General features: G+C 47.2%; 1 protein-coding gene across 1 annotated transcript; it reads right to left on the reverse strand.

Moving 5' to 3' along the window:
• Nucleotides 1–2,274: 2,274 nt before the first annotated feature.
• On the reverse strand, nt 2,275–17,032 carry LOC144678206 (A-type potassium channel modulatory protein KCNIP2-like; the record flags this gene model as incomplete). Its single annotated transcript, XM_078538074.1, has 7 exons — nt 16,940–17,032; nt 13,370–13,576; nt 12,689–12,758; nt 11,885–11,955; nt 11,413–11,520; nt 3,160–3,264; nt 2,275–2,337 (listed from the first exon to the last, which is right to left on the reverse strand). Coding segments are annotated over exons 1-7 (717 nt in total), but the record flags the coding sequence as incomplete, so codon positions are not given.
• Nucleotides 17,033–20,446: the final 3,414 nt, after the last annotated feature.

Here is a 20,446-nt window from a genome sequence, read left to right on the forward strand (position 1 = left end):
CACACACTGCCCCCCCAACACACACACACACACACAAACTCCTCCCACACACTGCCCCCCCCCCACACACACTCCACCCCCCCTAACACACACACACTCCCATACACACACACTCCGCCCCCCCAACACACACACACTCCCACACACACACTCCACCCCCCCAACACACACACTCCACCCCCCCCTAACACACACACACTCCCACAAACACACACCGCCCCCCCAACACACACACACTCCCACACACACACTCCACCCCCCCTAACACACACACACTCCCACACACACACTCCGCCCCCCCAACACACACACGCTCCCACACACACACTCCACCCCCACAACACACACACACTCCCACACACACACTCCACCCCACACATCAAACACCACCTCCCACACACACACTCCACCCCCCCAACACACACACACTCCCACACACACACTCCACCCCCCTAACACACACACACTCCCACAAACACACACTCCGCCCCCCCCAACACACACACACTCCCACACACACACTCCACCCCCCCTAACACACACACACTCCCACACACACACACTCCGCCCCCCAACACACACACACTCCACACACACACTCCACCCCCCAACACACACACACTCCCACACACACACTCCACACCCCCAACACACACACACTCCCACACACACACTCCACCCCCCCAACACACACACACTCCCACACACACTCCACCTCCCCCACACAAACTCCCACATACGCACACACATTCCACAAACACACTCCCCCCAACACATACACTCCTCCCGACACACACACACACACACTCACAAAACAAACCCAAACACACACACACACTCCCAAACACACTCATACTCCCACTCTCTCTCACACACACACAAACCCTCCCAAACACACACAATCCCACACACTCACGCACACACACTCCCACTCTCACGCACATACTCCCACTCACTTAGACACACACCTACTCATACGCACACTCCCACTCACACAAATCAGGCCCCCGAATCAGGTCTCTGTGGGTTTCAGAAGTATGAGCATATAATTGAGCCTGACATTCTCAGTAAAGTACTGAGGGGGTGCTGCACTGTTGGAGGGTCAGGACTGAGGGAGCACTGCACTGTCAGAGGGTCAGATACGAAGGAGCGCTGCACTGTCGGAGGGTCAGTACTGAGAAACTGGGCACTGTCGGAGGGTCAGTACTGAGGGAGTGCTGCACTGTCGGAGGGTCAGTACTGAGGGAGTGCTGCACTGTCGGAGGGTCAGTACTGAGGGAGCGCTGCACTGTCAGAGGGTCAGTACTGAGGGAGCGGCTGCACTGTCAGAGGGTCAGTACTGAGGGAGTGCTGCACTGTCAGAGGGTCAGTACTGAGAGAGCGCCGCACTGTCAGAGGGTCAGTACTGAGGGAGTGCGGCACTGTCGGAGGGGCTGTGCTGAGGGAATGCTGCACTGTCGGAGGGTCAGTACTGAGGGAATGCCGTACTGTCGGAGGGTCAGTACTGAGGGGGCACTGCATTGTTGGAGAGTTAGTGCAGACAGGCAGACAGACAGGGAGCAGATAGACACGGAAGCAGACAGACAGGCAGGCAGACAGACAAGCAGACAGACAGACAAGCAGACCGACAGACAGAGAGCAGACAGGTATTGGTTACTGCTGTCACAGGGTAGGTTCACTCTCGTTGGTTATTTGTTTGGTTTGAGTTGACTTTCCATCCAATTAATTATTCAGTCCATATATTGACCTGGGGTCAGGGGTCTGGTCTATGTTTACATGAATCATGCAAGCATCACTAGGCAATGCAAAGATTGGTTTCTAATAGCTTATAGATGAACAGTCTGAGGGAGGTAAGGAACTCCTCAGGTTTCAGGCCCTGAGACGGAATTCGAGGAGAGGTGTGTGGGTGCCGTGTTGTGAGTTTCTTTCAGTGATGGTGCAGCAAGGGGACAGTGTCTAGGTTGAGGGGTCTGGAGCTTAGGAACAACAGGAGAGCAAAGTTCAGAATAGGAAGGAGCAGAGCCATCTTGATGAGGTAGAACGAGATGACTGAGGAAAGCAGGATTGAGGTTGAAGGTGAGAGCAGGATCACTCTCTGGAATTCACATTTTTTCTTATCTAACAATCTATTATGTATAAAATGTACAGAAGCAGAATGGAATCCAGGAATCTCCTCAGGGCTACAGGTGTCTCATCTTTAACTATGCTAAGTCCTATATTCCTATACATATCTCACTTGCATACAGATAGTACACCTGCCGTTTAGTATCTCACCTTTTGACAGGTTTCGATAAACTCCTCGATAGTGACCACGCCATCCCGGTTCTTGTCCATTTTCTGTGGTAGGAAGAGAGATATCGAATGCAATGATAATGTAATCAATTACTATCACATATTATCATATCATTGCAGATTTCAATTAACAGCCTCCCTTCTCATTCTGGATTCCTGGCAAAAGCATCAATTCATAACTTCCTGGAGCTAAGTTATCAACTGTCCCCATCAAACACTCCCAGGACAGGTACAGCACAGGGTTAGATACAGAGTAAAGCTCCCTCTACACTGTCCCCATCAAACATTCCCAGGGCAGGTACAGCACAGGGTTAGATACAGAGTAACGCTCCCTCTACACTGTCCCCATCAAACACTCCCAGGACAGGTACAGCACAGGGTTAGATACAGAGTAAAGCTCCCTCTACACTGTGCCCATCAAACACTCACAGGACAGGTACAACATGGGGTTAGATACAGAGTAAAGGTCCCTCTACACTGTCCCCATCAAACACTTCCAGGACAGGTACAGCACGGGGTTAGATACAGAGTAAAGCTCCCTCTACACCATCCCCATCAAACACTCCCAGGACAGGTACAGCACGGGGTTAGATACAGAGTAAAGCTCCCTCTACACTGTCCCCATCAAACACTGCCAGGACAGGTACAGCATGGGGTTAGATACAGAGTAAAGCTCCATCTACACTGTCCCCATCAAACACTCCCAGGACAGGTACAGCACGGGGTTAGATACAGAGTAAAGATCCCTCTACACTGTGCACATCAAACACTCACAGGACAGGTACAGCATGGTGTTAGATACAGAGTAAAGCTCCCTCTACACTGTCCCTATCCTGTACTGACTGTTTTCAGTGTGTCACATCTTACCTGGAAAAAGGTCTCAACATGCTCCTGTGGTGAATCCTCCCTCACTGTTGGGTATGTGTACTTGCCCATCATATCATAAATGGATTTCATTATATCCAACATTTCCTAAAAAATAAATTAGACCAAAAGAAACAATGAGAAGCAAATTGCCATCTCTTTCATACCAGCTCCAACCCCTCCATCAAGAGTCAGTCTCAATGTTATTGGGATACAGCACCTTGGCTAAATTTCCTTAGGAAATTCTCCTGATCCATCAGTGTAATATCAGCAGGAACCTCAGCTTATGTACTCAACTGGGATAACTGCCCTCATTTGCGTTCAACAACAACTGCCTTAGTATAGCACCTATAAGTGGTAAAACATCCCAAGGCACCTCACAGGAGCATTGTTAAACTAAATCGGACACTGAATCACATAAGGAGATGTTGGGACAGATAACAAAAAACTTAGTCAAAAGGATAGAATTTAAGGAGCATCTTAAAGGAGCAGAAGAGAGGTGGAGAGGTTTAAGGAGGGAATTCCAGAGCTTGGGGGCCCAGACAGCTGAAGGCACAGCCGTCAATGGTGGAGTGATTAAAATTGGGGATGCCGAAAAGGCCAGAATGGGAAAAGCTCAGAAGGTTTCTGGGCTGGAGGAGAAAACAGAGCTAGGAACGGGTGGGACCATGTAGGATGTGAGTTTTAAAATCAAGACAAGTCCAGACTGGGAGCTGTAGAGTACAGGGTTAACATCAGGAGCACCTGATACTTGTATAACTGCTGATGTAACTAGGATGCAATGTCACATGACTAAGAGACAGCTGGTGGTAAGCAGGAGTACGACCTCGTGTAGAGTACTGAGATGCACATAGATGTGTAAGTAAACAAGAATGGTTTTTACAAATAACAGCCTATGGTAGCATTCTTAGGGTAACAGGCAAACCCTAAAGAAACCCCATCTAGACCCCCAAACCCAAGGCGAAACATGGTGGCAGTTGATGGTTTCTATCGACTGTTTATGTACACCACCTGAAACATGGTGGCAGTGGACAGAGCATAAATACCCAGAAAAACTCTGAGAGGACTGCAGACCTGAGAGACTCTGAATCCTTGGAAAAGGACAGGAACAAAGAATGAAGACTCACTTCAGAATAGAGCATTATGGGCGCTCCAGATGCCAGCAGACATACAGATCCAGAGTCCAGACAGCAGTGAGTACGGAACACAATCCAGAAGCCAAACCACTGAAGCAGCAACAGATCCAGAGCTTAGGGTAAGCATGGGCTTGATACTGCCACTCCCAGGATTGTTCTTAAGCACAGAAGGCTCACAACAGGCCCAGCACCGGGGCAATTGGAGGATGAGATTTTCTAGATACAGAACAGCTTCAGGTTTCCATAAGAAGGAATAGAAGGATCAGGTCAGTACTTTACTCTATGCAGTAGTAGCCATAGCAGACAATATTATTGCAATACAGGGCATTGTTGAGGCTTTGAATTCATATGAGGAAGTCCTCCAGGCATTTGATTCATACTTTAGTGTTCAAAAAAGTTTTATTATTGAGCGAGTAAAATTTAATAAGAGGGGGCAGAAACCATGGATTCATTTATAAATTAACTGTACAACTTGCAGAGAAATGTGACCACAGAATCCTAAGAGATGTGTTAATACATCATCGTATAGCAGTTGGGGGTCTTAGATAAAACCCTATCAGATCTTTTGCAAACAAGGGAAGATTTAACTTTCACAATATCATTACAAATAGCATGACAGATCAAGCTTGGGAAGCAAAACAGAATATTTGTTTGTGGGGAAAGTGATGCCCCTTGGAGGAAAATAAATGAAGCCATCCAATATGTCGGACAGAAAAGAGAAAACGCAATAAAGCAAAAGCCCACAAAATTGGGAATAAAGCTCTCAAACCACCATCTTGAGATGCTTTTTGTGTGGTGGGAAAAGCCTACACAAGCGGGAAGAATGCCCAGCAGAGGGGATTGAGCGCCATAACTGTGGGAAGTTAGGACATTTTAAAATGGACTGCCGATCCAAAGTTCCTTTAGTTCCAAGAAGTGGAAGAGCCACAGGAAAAAACAAATAACCGTCTTAGGAAATGTTAACAAAACAGAAAATAATAATAGGAGCATAAATTAGAAGTTGATGGTCACTGCACAGAATTCAAGCTAGATACTGGGGCAGGTGTTTCATATGTGATGAAGTAAAATAGCTTAAAATATCATGTTATAGCCATCCTCCATCCAGTTGCAAGGTCCAGGAGGAACTACACTGAAAGTAATAGGCCAACACTTCCCAAGATTAAGATATCAGGATAAAGAAATTATTGAACCCCTGTATTCTATACAGAACCAGGAGTCATCACTATTGAGCAGTAAAGAATGCTTGCAGCTGAGGCTGATTTACAAGGTTGATGAAATTGCTGATGAGCAGCTCAGTAATGTACTCTCAGACAAATTTCCATCCTTATTTTCAGGCTTAAGAAAGCTGAAGACAGGATATCATGTAACCCTAAGGAGAGATACTAAACCTGTATGTCTCTTCACAGCGAGGAAGGTCCATCACCCAGTCTTGGACAAAGGCGAGACCGAGATTGAACACACGTTACAACAAGTGTCATCTCTCCAGTAACTGTACCAACAAAGTGGTGTTCTGGAATGGTCACACTACCAAAGCTAATGGTTCAATTAGAATCTGCATGGATTTGACTCAATCAAAAAAGTCAGTTGAGTGCAAGATCTATCCAACGATGACATCAGTGGTTGAAAGTCTCACTAAATTAGTAAAAAACTCCCTCTTCACAAATTTGGATCCTAACAGCGGATTGTGGCAGTTGCCTCTGGACGAAGGATTCAGATTGTTAACTACTTTTATCACCCCATTTGGTCATTGTTGTTCTAATAGGTTACCATTTGGAATTGTTCCTGCGCCTGAGATATTCCAAAGAACGATGTCTCAGACCCTGGAAGGTGGGGCAGGATTAATATGCTGTGTGGATGATATTCTCACGCACAGTTTATTGAGGGAAGAATATGACCTTCGTGCAAGAACAGTCCTCAGAGTCCTACAAGAAGCAGGTTTGACATTAAGTGACAAATGTGAATTTGCAGAGCCTATGATAAAATTCTTAGGGCGCATTGTGCAAGCTTCAGGGATTACTACCGGCCCGCAGAAAACCAAGGTCATTTGAGAGTTCCCACAGCTTAAAAACATCACAGAATTATAAATATTCCTTGGGACGCTCAATCAATTGGCAAATTCCTACCAAACTTAGCAGAAATCAATGAGGTGTTACAACAGCTGTTGAGACAAGGTCAACAGTGGCGCTGGAACATGGACCAGCAAAAATGGTTTTGGCAAAATCAAAAATCTCCTAATCGCACCAGAAATTCCAAGCACTTTGATCCAGAGTTGCCAACAATTGGAGCAGTAATGCAGCATATGAGGCTTTTAAAAATTCTTTCATGGGATGTTAGTGTCGCTTTCGAGGTCAGCATTTGTTGCCCATTCCTAATTTCACACTATTTAAAATGGGTCCCCCATTTAAGATGGAGGTGAGAAGAATTTTTTTCTCTCAGAGAGTCATGAACCTTTGGAACTCGCTCCCCACCAAGGGCAGTGGAGGCAGGGCCACTGAACATTTTTAAGGCTGAGTTAGATAGATTCTTGACTGACAAGGGAATCAAAGGTTATCGGGGGTAGGTGGAACGTGGAGTTGAGGCCACAATCAGATCAACTATGATCTTATTGAATGGCAAAGCAGGCTCGAGGGGCCTAAGGGCCTACTCCTGCTCCTAATTTATATGTTCATATTTCCCTTGAACGTAAAGCCTTCTAGGCCATTGCAGAGGACAGTTAAGAGTCAACCGCAATTTTTGTGGATCTGGAGTCACATGTAGACTGGTCTGGGTAAGGATGGCAGTTTCCTTTCCTAATGGACATTAATGAACCATATGGGTTTCTACGACAATGAATGGTAGTTGTCATGGTCAACATCACAGAGGCCAGCTTTATATTCAAGATTTATTAATTAATTGCATTTAAAATTCCACCAACTGCCATGATGGGATTTGAACCCATGTCCCCAAAGCATTAGCCTGGGCCTCTGGATTACTAGTCCAGTGACATTATCACTACGGCACCATCGTTCCCCCATGCTTGGGCATGCTGTTGTTTCAAGTTCGAAACAATGGACCAAGAAGGCCAATTTATTATACCTCAAGATCTCTCATGGACATAGAGAAGAATTGTGCAGCCAATGAGAAAGGAGCAAGAAGTTCGCTGATTATATCATGTACTTAAGGTTCAAAATTGGAACAAACCACAAACCTGTGGTTACTCTTCTTAACCTAAAGGAAATGGCAAAATTGTTACCTAGAATTCAATGGCTTAGACTGAGACTCATGAGATACGATTCAGTTACTGACAATGTTCAAGGAAAGTACTAGACAACAGTGGATGCATAGCAGAGTGAACCACTTGCACCATCTATCTTTCCTTCAAGACCATGGCAGTGCCCGGGGATGGATTTATTTGAGTTTAAAGGCAAAGCTTTCATCATCGTCATTGATTACTACTCCAGATTGTTTGAAATGTGTAGACTACACAGCACCATGGTAATTGTTACATCACTAAGAAGAATTTTTGCAACACATGGCATCCTGGACATTGTGGTGTCAGACAACAGTCCTCAGTTTGCTAACGAGGTGTTTCATTACTTTGTACAAGAATATGGGTTTCATGCATGTGACTAGTTCACCTCTATCAATCAATGGAGAAGCAGAAAGAGGAGTTTAAACAATTAAGGAATCGACGAAAAAGATATTAACTTAGCCCTTCTTAACTACAGAACCTAACCACTAAAAAATGGGTTCTCACCTTCAGAACTATTGATGGGAAGACGGCTGTGAACACAGCTTCCAGCTCTACAGCTAACACTACAAGATAACATTACTTCAGATGATCATGGGAGAGTTAGGGAGAGTGAACAGTAACAAAGAGACAGTCAAGCTTGTAATTTCAACTTCAGTCACAGAGCACAAGACTGGAAAATGCTACAGCCCGGGGAGAGAGTGTGGACACAAGATCAACAGAAAGAAGGCAGAGTAATAGAAAGAGCTCCACAACTGAGATGACCAGGGAAATATCAGAAGGAACTGAAGAGCCTTGATATGATTGGGAAGGAAAACAATGGAATCTTGGACATACTATTTAGATCGACATGGAGACAAGGAGCCAGAAACAAGCTGAAACTCTACAATTGCCCAGGTGGAAGACACTCCTATCGAACAACGAAACTGAAGTTCATCCTCAACCTCAAAATGAAATCAGGACAAGATCAGGGAGATTGGTTAAGGCACGAGAGACTAACTCTGTGAAGTCTGAGACTTTGTGCAGAGATATAAGAGGATGTATATGGTTGGGTTAAAGTCTTGGGGGTAGATGTACAGTAAAGGTTTAACATCAGGAGCACCTGATTGTCAGGAAGATATACTAATTTTCATAATGTTATTGGAATTTATTGTAGAGTAATAGTGTGTGTGTGTCTTAATTGAATTAAAGACAGCTGGTGTATAAAGGCTTTGATATATCAGCAGATAAGCTAAGTTTGAAATTTTAAGTAGGTAAACATGAGGGAAGTTTTAGAATGGAAGGTGTAAAGGGAACATTTGCATTTTAAATAAACCAGGCTAGTTTGAATTCAAAGGATGGGTGAAATGATTCACTTAGCCAGGAGAAGTTAAGGAACTGTGTGTTTATTTTTTCCAAAGATTACTGGTAAAATGAATACTATGAGAGAATTTTCTTATTAGAAGAGGTAAAGTCCAAAGACCCCATAGTGAAACTTTGGGAATTTGCATTCAAAGGGGAAAATATGTATGAAGGAGAGAAGGCTGTGTGTAAGGGTAGGAATTCTAAGACCTAAAACAAGTGTGAAAAGCCTCCAGCATCTCAGCCTCAAGCTGCTGTTTACAAAGAGCTAAAGTTAAGAAAACTCACTTTGAATTGGATTGTTCAGGGTATTGTGTTTCTTTGCCTGGGTCATTTAAAATCTGTGTGTCTTACTGTTGCCTTAACAAAAGTGTAACTGAGAGTTAGATTATCTAAGAGATTTAGAAATTATCATAACAGTAATTTGTAAATCTATGTGTGTGCTTAAAATCATTTCTTCTTTTAATAAAGGTTAATTTAGTTTTGTAAGAAACCTATAAGACTCGGTGGTCTTATTACTACTGAATTCAAGGCACGCATCTCGAAATTTATACAAATTGCAAAACAGTTGCGGCAGTTGTTTCAAGTTTCCCTTTGGGATTTGAGCAGCTCAGCATTTACCATCGGCTGTGCCATAACACTGATACCGATGTAACAAGGATGCAATGTTGCATGATTAAGAGACTGGGATTTGGCGGGAAGCAAAGTACAACCATGTGTAGAGCACTGAGATGTACATAGATCTGTAGATAAACAAGAATGGTTTTTACAAATAACAGTCTATAGTAACATTCTTAGGGTAACAGGCAAACCCTAAAGAAACCCAATCTGTAGCTTGAACCCAAGATGAAACAGGAGCCAATGTAGGTCAGTAAGCAACAGGGCAATAGGTGAATAGGGTGAGTTGATATCTGTATTAGGCTCACCCAGTAATGTCAAGACTGGCACAGATATCATTTGTCCTTGTAACCTCAGCCTCTGTCACCAATGCCAACTCCTCACACAGTGACGCACACACACTCACAAACACATACACACACAAACACATACACACTTACACATACACTCACTCATTCTCACAGACAACACACTCACACTCACTCTCACTCTCTCACACACCCACCACATGTCCAGGTCCTTTAATAATATGTGAAGTCCTTTGTCAACCTCCATTGAGTCAGTGCCTGGGATTGAATCTCTTAAGCAGCCCCATAAGCCAGTGATGTTGAGACCTGTGCTCCTGTCACCTTTCCTGGATTTGAATCTTGATCTCAGTGTGACTCAATCTGGGGACCAGGCAAATCTTGTTCGCAAGGCACCTGGCAAGAGGGCAACACCGACATCACCCCCCTCTCCCAGGGAAAGAAGAGGGGATTCTCATTGGAGTAGCACCTAGCACAACCTCAGGACTATCAGATCATTATCAGGTTGCTTTTTGTGGGAGCTTGCTGTGCACAAGTTGACTGCTGCGTTTCATACATTACAACATTGTGACAACTTCACAGCCAATTTTGAAGTGGAAGCAGGGGTCTCAGCTGCCAGATGGAGAGCTGGCGAGAGTCCCGCGTTGCCTCTTTTCGGGAAGGCCTGCTGCATCATGTGCCAATCAGGCACTTGACAGGCCAGTGGTGGACCTTCCCCTGGCATCAAGGACCCTGGAGACAGAAGGCTCGCCTGCTGAGAGCTGCCAGCCAATCAGAGGCTGGTAGTTATATTGAATAGTAGCGCCGCTGGGGAGGCAGTGCCAAAGGCCTAGAATCATCGCTGGATCTCAGACCAGAGATGAGTGATGGTGGGAGGGGGGGTTGACAGCAAGGGCAGCTGGGTCCCACAATTAGACACTGAATGACTTTGAATGTGGCACCCCCTCCCCCGCAAGCAAACACGCACAGGTAATGCTAGCAGTGGCGGGGTGAGGTCCTTGAGTGAGTATTGACTGGCAGCGGGTGAGAAGGCCATCCAGTGGCCTTCCTGCCACGGGCTTCATTGGGGTGGAGTGGGTAGGTGGCAGAGTCCCCACCCGCCACCCTCCCATCTGGCTATATGTTCCCCCACCCCCCCCCCAACCCACCATGGGGGAAGGGCACAAGATTGCACCCAGGGAAATCTTGGGATTGTGCTTGTTCTGTCATGGTGCTCATGGTGCTCTCATGGAGAGCTGGTGCAGACACAATGGGCCGAATGGCCTCCTTCTGCCCCATAACAATTCTGTAATTCTGCTGCAATCAGTTCCTGACTGAAGCTCACGTGGGATATTCTCGCATTATAACTGTGACTGCATTTCGAAAGTATTTAATTGGCTGTGAACCATTTTGGGAGGCCCAGAGGTTGTGAAAGGTGCTGTATAAATTCAAAGTAAGTTTCTTTTTTCTTTCTCTCTCTCTCAGTCTCTGTCTTTCTCTGTCTCTCTCTGTGTCTCCGTCTCTCTCTGTGTCTCTGTCTCTCTCTGTCTCTGTCTCTCTCTCTCTGTCTGTCTCTCTCCCTCTCTCCCTTGAGTATAACAGGGAATGATAATCATCCAATTCATGCTCTCCTCTGTTGTCATTTTACCTCTCTGGTTATGCAGCCATCTTTGTTTAAATCATATAGGTTGAATGCCCAGCTGAGTTTGTCGTCAATAGTCCCACGGAGAATCACAGATAAACCTGTCACAAAGTTCTGCGAGAAGGACAGAAGATGAGAAACAGTAAGAAATGTTCAAGCAACAGTGAGAATGTCTGATGCGAACAGTTATAGCCTGGAGCAGACCCGTATCCCCCTGAATCTGCTCAATTACACTGAGGCTAATCTGTAGCTCAACTTCATTTCCTCATCTTTGCTCTGCATCACTTGACACCTCAACCCAAGACAAAGTTATCGCCTCCAGCTTGAAAATAATGAATTCCCGTCAACATCCACAACCTTTTGTGGGAGAGAGTTTCACATTTCTATAATGTCTGTTTCAGTGCTTCATCACCCATTGGAGAGAAGATTCCCCCGCCCCTGCACCACCTCCTCACCATGAATCCCAGAACTCACTGACCTCGAAACTGACAGAGCCGTTGTGGTCTGTGTCAAAAGCGTTGAATAGGAAGTGTGCATACATACTGGAGTCTGCAATGGAAAACACAACAGCTTCAGTCAGGAAACAATAAGACTCAGTTCATTCTTTCACTTATTTTCAGTGCACAAAGTGAAGGACATTTCTTACTACACTATCTCTATCAAACACTCCCAGGACAGGTACAGCACGGGGTTAGATACAGAACAAAGCTCCCTCTGCACTGTCCCCATCAATCACTCCCAGGGCAGGTACAGCACGGGGTTAGATACAGAGTAAAACTCCCTCCACACTGTCCCCATCAAACGCCCCCAGGACAGGTACAGCATGGAGTTAGATACAGAGTAAAGCTCCCTCTGCACTGTCCCCATCAAACACTCCCAGGACAGGTACAGCACGGGGTTAGTTACAGAGTAAAGCTCCCTCTACACTGTCCCCATTAAACACTCCCTGTGATTTTGATAGGCAATTTTAGATGCTAGTTCACAGTCAACCACATTCGGTGTGGGTCTGGAGTCACCTATAGGCATGGAGCAGTTAAGGTCGGCAGATATCCTTCCCTAAAGGGGCATCAATGAGCTCCTTTTGGTTATGACATTTGGACTGCTGCAATGTCATTTTAACCGAAATTAGCTTATTGTTTCATTAGATTTTTAAAACAAAGTTCAAATTCTCAAACTGTCATTAGCTGGATTTGAATTCACATTTTCTGGGGTATTAGTCAAGGCCCTTGGATTCCTAGAGCAGTAAAATAATGATTACACTCTTGTAGAGCTACACACTCACCTCCTTGAGGAAAGAACTGGGAGTAAATCTGTTTAAATGTCTCTTCGTTAACAACACCACTGGGACACTCCTGGCAGCAAAAGGGCAAAAGAATATCAAATTCAGTTTGCAATCTATTGCCGGGGGGGGGGGTGGGTGGGGGAGAATTACTATGCAGTCAAATTAAAAAGAACAAATTCTTATTTCTACACCTTTCACAACCTCAGGACTCTCCAAATCACTTCACAGGCAATGAAGTACTTCTGAATGTTGGTTGGTCACCGTTGCAATGTAGGAAACACGGTCGCCAATTTGTGCAAAACAAGCTGTCACAAACAACAATGTGATCATGAGAAAATCATCTCATAGTCAAGTTGTTGTGATGTTGATCGAGGGATAAATATTGACCAAGACACTGGGGAGAACTCCCCTGCTCTCCATCAAAATAGTGTCATGGGATCTTTTACATCCACCTGAAAGGACAGACAGGGTCTCAGTTTATTGTCTCATTCAAGAGATGGTACCTCTGACAGTGCGGCAATCCCTCAGCACTACACTAGAGTGTTAGCCTGAATCATGTATTCAGGTCTCTGGACTGAAGCTTGAACCCACAACCTCCTGACTCAGAGTGTGCTACAGGAATCAATGGTTGTCTGCCACAGTAAAGAGCTAGTGGCTCATTTTATTCAGCTGAGGACTCACAGTTTTGAAGCCCCGATAGAGGACTTGGAGTTCCTTCTTGGTGAACTTTGTTTGCCCCTGAAGCTGTTCCAGGCCTTCAGGTCGATGACACACTGTGGAAGGCTCAAATTCATCCTCAATGCTGTCTGTATTGATAAAGAAGGAGAGACAAAAAGGCAATAAAGTTAGAGATGGAGGTGAAGGATATCCTGTTGGCTGCCAAGTCAACTGGTAAAATGTATGTCAAATGGATGAATGAATAATAACTTCATTGCCAACTCAATTGCTAATCCATATGAAAAAGATTGACGGTCTTAAGTTGGACAGTGAGGTAATAGAATCATAGAATAATACATCACAGAAAGAGACCATTTGGCCCATCGTGTTTGTGCAGGCTCTTTGGTAGAGCTACCCATCTAGTCCCACTCCCCTGCTCTTATGGTCTTGCATTATTTTCCTATTTAAATATTTAACCAATCCCCTTTTGAAAGTTACTATTGAATCTGCTTCCACCACCCTTTCAGGCAGCACATTCCAGATCACAACAACTTGCTGTGTAAAAAATCGCCCCTGGCTAATTTGCCAATTACCTTAAATCTGTGACCTCCGATCACTGACCGCCCTGCCAATGGAAACAGTTTCTCCTTGGTTACTCTATCAAAACTCTTCCTGATTTTGAACACCTTGATGAAATCTCATTTCAGTCTTCTCTGCTCTAAAGTGGACAATCCCAGCTTCTCCAGTCTCTCTACATAACTGAAGTGCCTCACCCCTGGTATCATTCTAGTCAATCCCCTCTGTACCATTGTCAAGGCCTTGCCAATCTTAATATTTATTTTATTGCCTGTTATATTTGAGACAGCCTCCTTCTGGTTCAAGAGTAGAGAGCATGTTAAGGTGCCCTTCACACCTTTGGGGAGAAGAGAGTGAAAATATTGAAATGACAAAATATCATCACCCTTGAGGATTAACATTTGACAGTTGGCAACTGGGTAAATAGCATATTTTATTTGCAATTATATTTTCAACCACTTAACTAAAAAACAATGTTGCTTCTCCAATGGATCAGTTGATAGACAGATTGCCCAAAACATTAAGGCCCAAAAGATCCCAGATCCAAGCCCTGATCCCTGCTAAATCAACCCATCTTGGCCAATTCCCCAACCATGGCTTTCATGTCCATGGCTGGGAAAGAGAGGAAACCAGCCAGGGTATTGATAAGCCGAACAGCCTCCTCCTGTGCCATAATAGTCTATAATTCCATGAAGTGTGCACCAGTGAGGGCAGCATCAGGATCTGAGGTGATGCGCTTGCGTGGGAAGAGTGCCGAGTCTGTTATGGAATCCAAGGATCGGCAACCACATAAACGTTGTGGCTGCTGGAGCAGGTCAGGGCAAGTGGCTCATGTCCCGACCACCCAAAGCCTCTTCACCACCTACAAGTTGTGATAGTGACAGAGTCTAACCATTTCCCCATGACGTTCCACGCCATTATCATCACCGAATCCCCCACCATCAGCATGCTGGGGTCAACATTAACCAGAAATTCAACTGTAGCAACCACAAGAGCAGGTCAGAGGCTGGGAATTCTGAGGCAAGTAACTCACCTCCTGACTCCCCAAAATCTGTTCACCACCTGCAAGGCACAGGAATATGATGGAATCTCGCTTGGATGTGTGCAGCTCCAATAACACTCAAGAAACTCGACACCATCCCGGACAAAGCAGTCCACTTGATTGACACTCCGTCCACCACCTTCAACATTCACTCCCTCCACCATCTGTGCACAGTGGCCGCAGTGTGTACCATCTACAAGATGCACTGCAGGAATTCACTAAGGCTCCTTTGACTGCACCTTCCAAACCCACGACCACTATCAGCTAGAAGGACAAGGGCAGCAGACACATGGGAACACCATCACCTGCAAGTTCCCCTCCAAGACACTCACCATTCTGACATGGAAATAAATCGGCCGTTCCTTCACTGTCGCTGGGTCAAAATCCTGGAACTCCCTTCCTAACAGCACTGTGGGTGTACCTACACCACATGGACTGTAGCGGTTCAAGAAGGCAGCTCACCACCGCCTTCTCAAGGGCAATTAGGGATGGGCAATAAATGCTGGCCTAGCCAGCGACGCCCAAATCCCATGAAAGAATTTTTAAAAGTAAAAAAAATCAAGGATCTCATGGGCTACAGACATCATTGTAATGAAAGGGATGATGAGGGAAATGAAAGTTTCCATCCCTTTCTCTCAACAGCAGCCATCCTGCCTATGGTCCCAGTGCCATGTGTCTGCCATGGTACAGCCCTGTCCATTCATTGGCACACGCGAGATGGGCACTCTGTAGCCATGGAAACCAACCGGATAAAGACCACATGATTGCTTCAGAGGACAACTCACAGAGCTTCAACCCGTCTTCTCCAAGGTTTCTGAAGACCTTGTCACATAACTGAAAAAGTACCATCAATTGACAGCGGAGCTGAGAGAATGTTCTGGAACTTCCGCAGAGATTAAAGAATAAAAGTACCAAATATGAATTGAAAAATGGGAACGTGTAATTGTTATCGACCAGAGGCTGATTGAGAAAGCTGAATGAGTCAGGATGAGTGAGGAGAAAAGCAACGTGAATCAGGAGGAGTTTGGAGAACAACGCGCGCTTTGTCACTGGGATCCTGATTTGCCTTATAGCATCCCAGGTTTATCCAAGGCTTTTTGAGCCTGACCATTCTAGTTCGGATTCAGGATCAACTGAAGGAGAACTGACCCATTTTTTGAACTTTCACACTGAGAATGCCCTTTCCTTTGCTCCCAAAGCGATGTTACTTAGTTGGGTAATGAGCTGCCATAGGGAATGGGCGAGCTGAGGTGTAGAGCTCTGGTTTGGACCCACTGGAGTAATTGTGTGTTGTCTTGGGCACCACACCCCAGGAGAGGTATAGCGGCCTTGGAGGAGGGGAGGGGTGGAGTGCAGATTCTGCAGAATGACACCAGGGTTAAAAGGGTTAAGCTAAGATGACAGATTGCATAGACTCAGCTCGTATTCCCTTGAATATGGGGCCTAATCAAAGCTTTTAAGATGATTTAAGGATTTGATAGGTTAGAAACAGAGAAAGTGTTTCCTCTGGTGAGGGAGGGGGAGTCCAGAACAAGGGGGCAGAACCTTAAAATTTGAGCCAGGCCATTCAGGGGTGATGTCGGGAAGCACCTCATCACACAAAGGGGAGTGGAAATCTGGAACTTTCTCCCCACAAAAAAGCTGTTGAGACTGGCAGTCAGTTAAAATTTTCAAAACTGTGGTTGATAGATTTTTGTTGGGTAGGGGGATTAAGGCTTACAGAACTAAGGTGTGTAGGTGATGTTAAGAGATAGATTAGCCATGATCTGATTGGGTGGTGGAACAGGTTTGAGAGGCTGAATGGCCTCCTCTTGTTTCATGGAGCTATAGCAAACCTCCCTCTACTGGCACAAAACAAGCATTTCACAGGGCCAACTGCTTTTCCAATGATTAGCCAATCCTTCCTCTTCCCGGTGCTCTTGTCTATCTGTGAATCTCTAGGATTCTAACAGCTGGACACACACCGGCAATCTCACCTCAGAACCTGCTCCAAAAGCATCAGGTTTGCTGCACAGGTATTTGCCGACAGCCAAGTACAGGCAGGCATTCTGGAAAGGAATACTGTCCATCAGAGCATTCTCACCCTGAACCCTTCAAGGTAGGACCAGGCCACTGGTTCAGCCTTTGGCACTAAACACAGGCACCATGACACACTATAGTAGTGAATCTGGTGATGGTGATAGATAGAGGTTGTTAACACAACTGAGAGGAGGTAGGTAAATGGGTGGAGGGGAGATGGTGGGAGGAAGTGGTAGGGCTGAGTGTCAGGATGGGATGGCAGGGGAGGGGAGAGTAGGGAATGGTAAAAAGTGGAGAGAGGGCTGGGGAGGGAAGGTGGGGAGGAGATGATAGGGAGGGAGAGGAGATGCTTGGAGGTGACAGGAGGGGAAGGGAGGAGTGAGGACAGAAGTGAGAAGGTCGTATGGGGAATGGAGAACGAGGGGAGAGGAGAGCAGGATTGGTGAGTGCAGATGGAAAGGGGAGGAGAGAAAGTTTTCTGAATTAAATCCGAGGAGCCCGACCTTCTATCACCCATTAACAAATCATGACAGATTGAATCTCCCAGGGCCTTGGCCTTACAGCACAACTGAGGGCAGGGAACCTCGTGGGGCATTAACAAGACCAGCTGCTGAGAGTGAGCGACCGGGAGCCAGATGGGGAATAAAAGATGAGGGGAAATGAACCTGGCAGATCGCGAGAACACAGAGGGTTATCAAACAGGGCCTCGAGCAGGTGTCATCGCATATGTTACATGACAGCCACGTATAAGGGATTTTTACCTGCATTACTTAAACTGTCACACATCCCAGTTCACAGTGACACTGTTAAAGAGAGAAACATTATATAGTCACTCACACTGGGAATTGTTCTGTATCTAACCCTGTGCTGTACCTGTTCTGGGAGTGTTTGATGGGGACGGTGTAGAGGGAGCTTTACTCTGTATCTAACCCCGTGCTGTACCTGTCCTGGGAGTGTTTGATGGGGACGGTGTAGAGGGAGCTTTACTCTGTATCTAACCCCGTGCTGTACCTGTCCTGGGAGTGTTTGATGGGGACAGTGTAGAGGGAGCTTTACTCTGTATCTAACCCCGTGCTGTACCTGTCCTGGGAGTGTTTGATGGGGACGGTGTACAGCAGGTTTGTCCAACCTTTTTGCATTGTGGGGGGTGGGGTGTACATTTCAATTTTTTTCTCATTCAAGGGGCTGATGAACAAATTTTGGAACGATAAGTTGTGATACAACATTAAACATGAATTATAAAAAATAAACGTGACATCAAAAGAAACAACTTGCTGAGCAAAAATGTGTCAAAACAATAAATTGATCATTTAAGAAAAGAGTAATATATAAAGATGACTGTTCGAATGTGGAAGGGTGACAGTGTCCAGCTCACTCCCAGTCTCGGGTACTCACTCACTCTCCCTCACCCGCTGTGATAGTGCGTGAGAGAGCATGATGGTGTGTGAGGGTGAGGGTGAGAGTGGACGAGAACTCTGAGACTGGGGGTGAGCTAGACACACACTCACCCCTCCCTCTCACCCCTCACACTCACACACCCACCCCTCACACACCCACACCCTCCACACACCCACCCCTCACACTCACACTCCCACCCCTCACACTCACACTCCCACCTCACACTCACACACCCACCCCTCACACCACACTCCCACCCCTCACACTCACACTCCCACCCCTCACACTCACACTCCCACCCCTCACACTCTCACACACCCACCCCTCACACTCACACTCCCACCCCTCTCACACACACACCCACCCCTCACACTCACACACCCACCCCTTCACACACCCACCCCTCACACTCACACTCCCACCCCTCACACTCACACTCCCACCCCTCACACTCACATTCCCGCCCCTCACATTCACACACCCACCCCTCACACTCACACACCCACCCCCTCACACACTCACACCCACCCCTCACACTCACACACCCACCCCCTCACACTCACACCCACCCCTCACACTCACACACCTACCCCTCACACTCACACACCCACCCCTCACACACACACTCCCACCCCTCACACTCACACACCCACCCCCTCACACTCACACACCCACCCCTCACACACACTCCCACCCCTCACACTCACACACCCACCCCTCACACTCACACCCCTCACACTCACACACCCACCCCTCACACTCACACACCCACCCCTCACACTCACACACCCACCCCTCACACACCCACCCCTCTCACACTCACACCCACCCCTCTCACACTCACACCCACCCCTCACACACCCACCCCTCACACTCACACACCCACCCTCACGCTCACACACCCACCCCTCACACTCACACACCCACCCCTCACACACCCACCCCTCTCACACTCACACCCACCCCTCACACTCACACACCCACCCCTCACACTCACACCCACCCATCTCACACTCACACCCACCCCTCTCACACTAACACCCACCCCTCACACTCATTCACCCACCCCTCACACTCACACACACCCTCACACTCATTCACCCACCCCTCACACTCGCACCCACCCCTCACACACACACCCACCCCTCACAGTCACACCCACCCCTCACACTCACTCACCCACCCTCACACTCACTCACCCACCCCTCACACACTCACACACCCACCCTCACACTCACTCACCTACCCCTCACACACTCACACACCCACCCTCACACTCACTCACCCACCCCTCTCACACTCACACCCACCCTCACACTCACTCACCCACCCCTCACACACTCACACACCCACCCTCACAGTCACTCACCCACCCCTCTCACACTCACACCCACCCCTCACACTCACTCACCCACCCCTCTCACACTCACACCCACCCCTCACACACCCACCCCTCTCACACTCACACCCACCCCTCACACTCGCACACCCACCCCTCACACTCGCACACCCACCCCTCACACTCGCACACCGACCCTCACACTCACACACCCACCCCTCACACTCACACACCCACCCCTCTCACACTCACACCCACCCCTCCACACTCACACACCCACCCTCTCACACTCACACCCACCCCTCACACTCGCACACCCACCCCTCACACTCACACACCCACCCCTCACACTCACACACCCACCCCTCTCACACTCACACCCACCCCTCACACACCCACCCCTCTCACACTCACACCCACCCCTCACACTCGCACACCCACCCTCACACTCACACCCCACCCCTCACACTCACACACCCACCCCTCTCACACTCACACCCACCCCTCACACTCCATCACCCACGCTCACACTCACACAACCCACCCTCTCACCCCCACCCTCACACTCACACACCCACCCCTCTCACACTCACACCCACCCCCTCACACTCACAAACCCACCCCTCTCACACTCACACCCACACCCCTCACACTCACAAACCCACCCCTCTCACACACACACCCACCACTCACACTCACAAACCCACCCCTCTCACACTCACTACCC

This window comes from Cetorhinus maximus, unplaced genomic scaffold (assembly GCF_964194155.1).
Source record: "Cetorhinus maximus unplaced genomic scaffold, sCetMax3.hap1.1 HAP1_SCAFFOLD_3795, whole genome shotgun sequence".
NCBI lineage: Eukaryota > Metazoa > Chordata > Chondrichthyes > Lamniformes > Cetorhinidae > Cetorhinus > Cetorhinus maximus.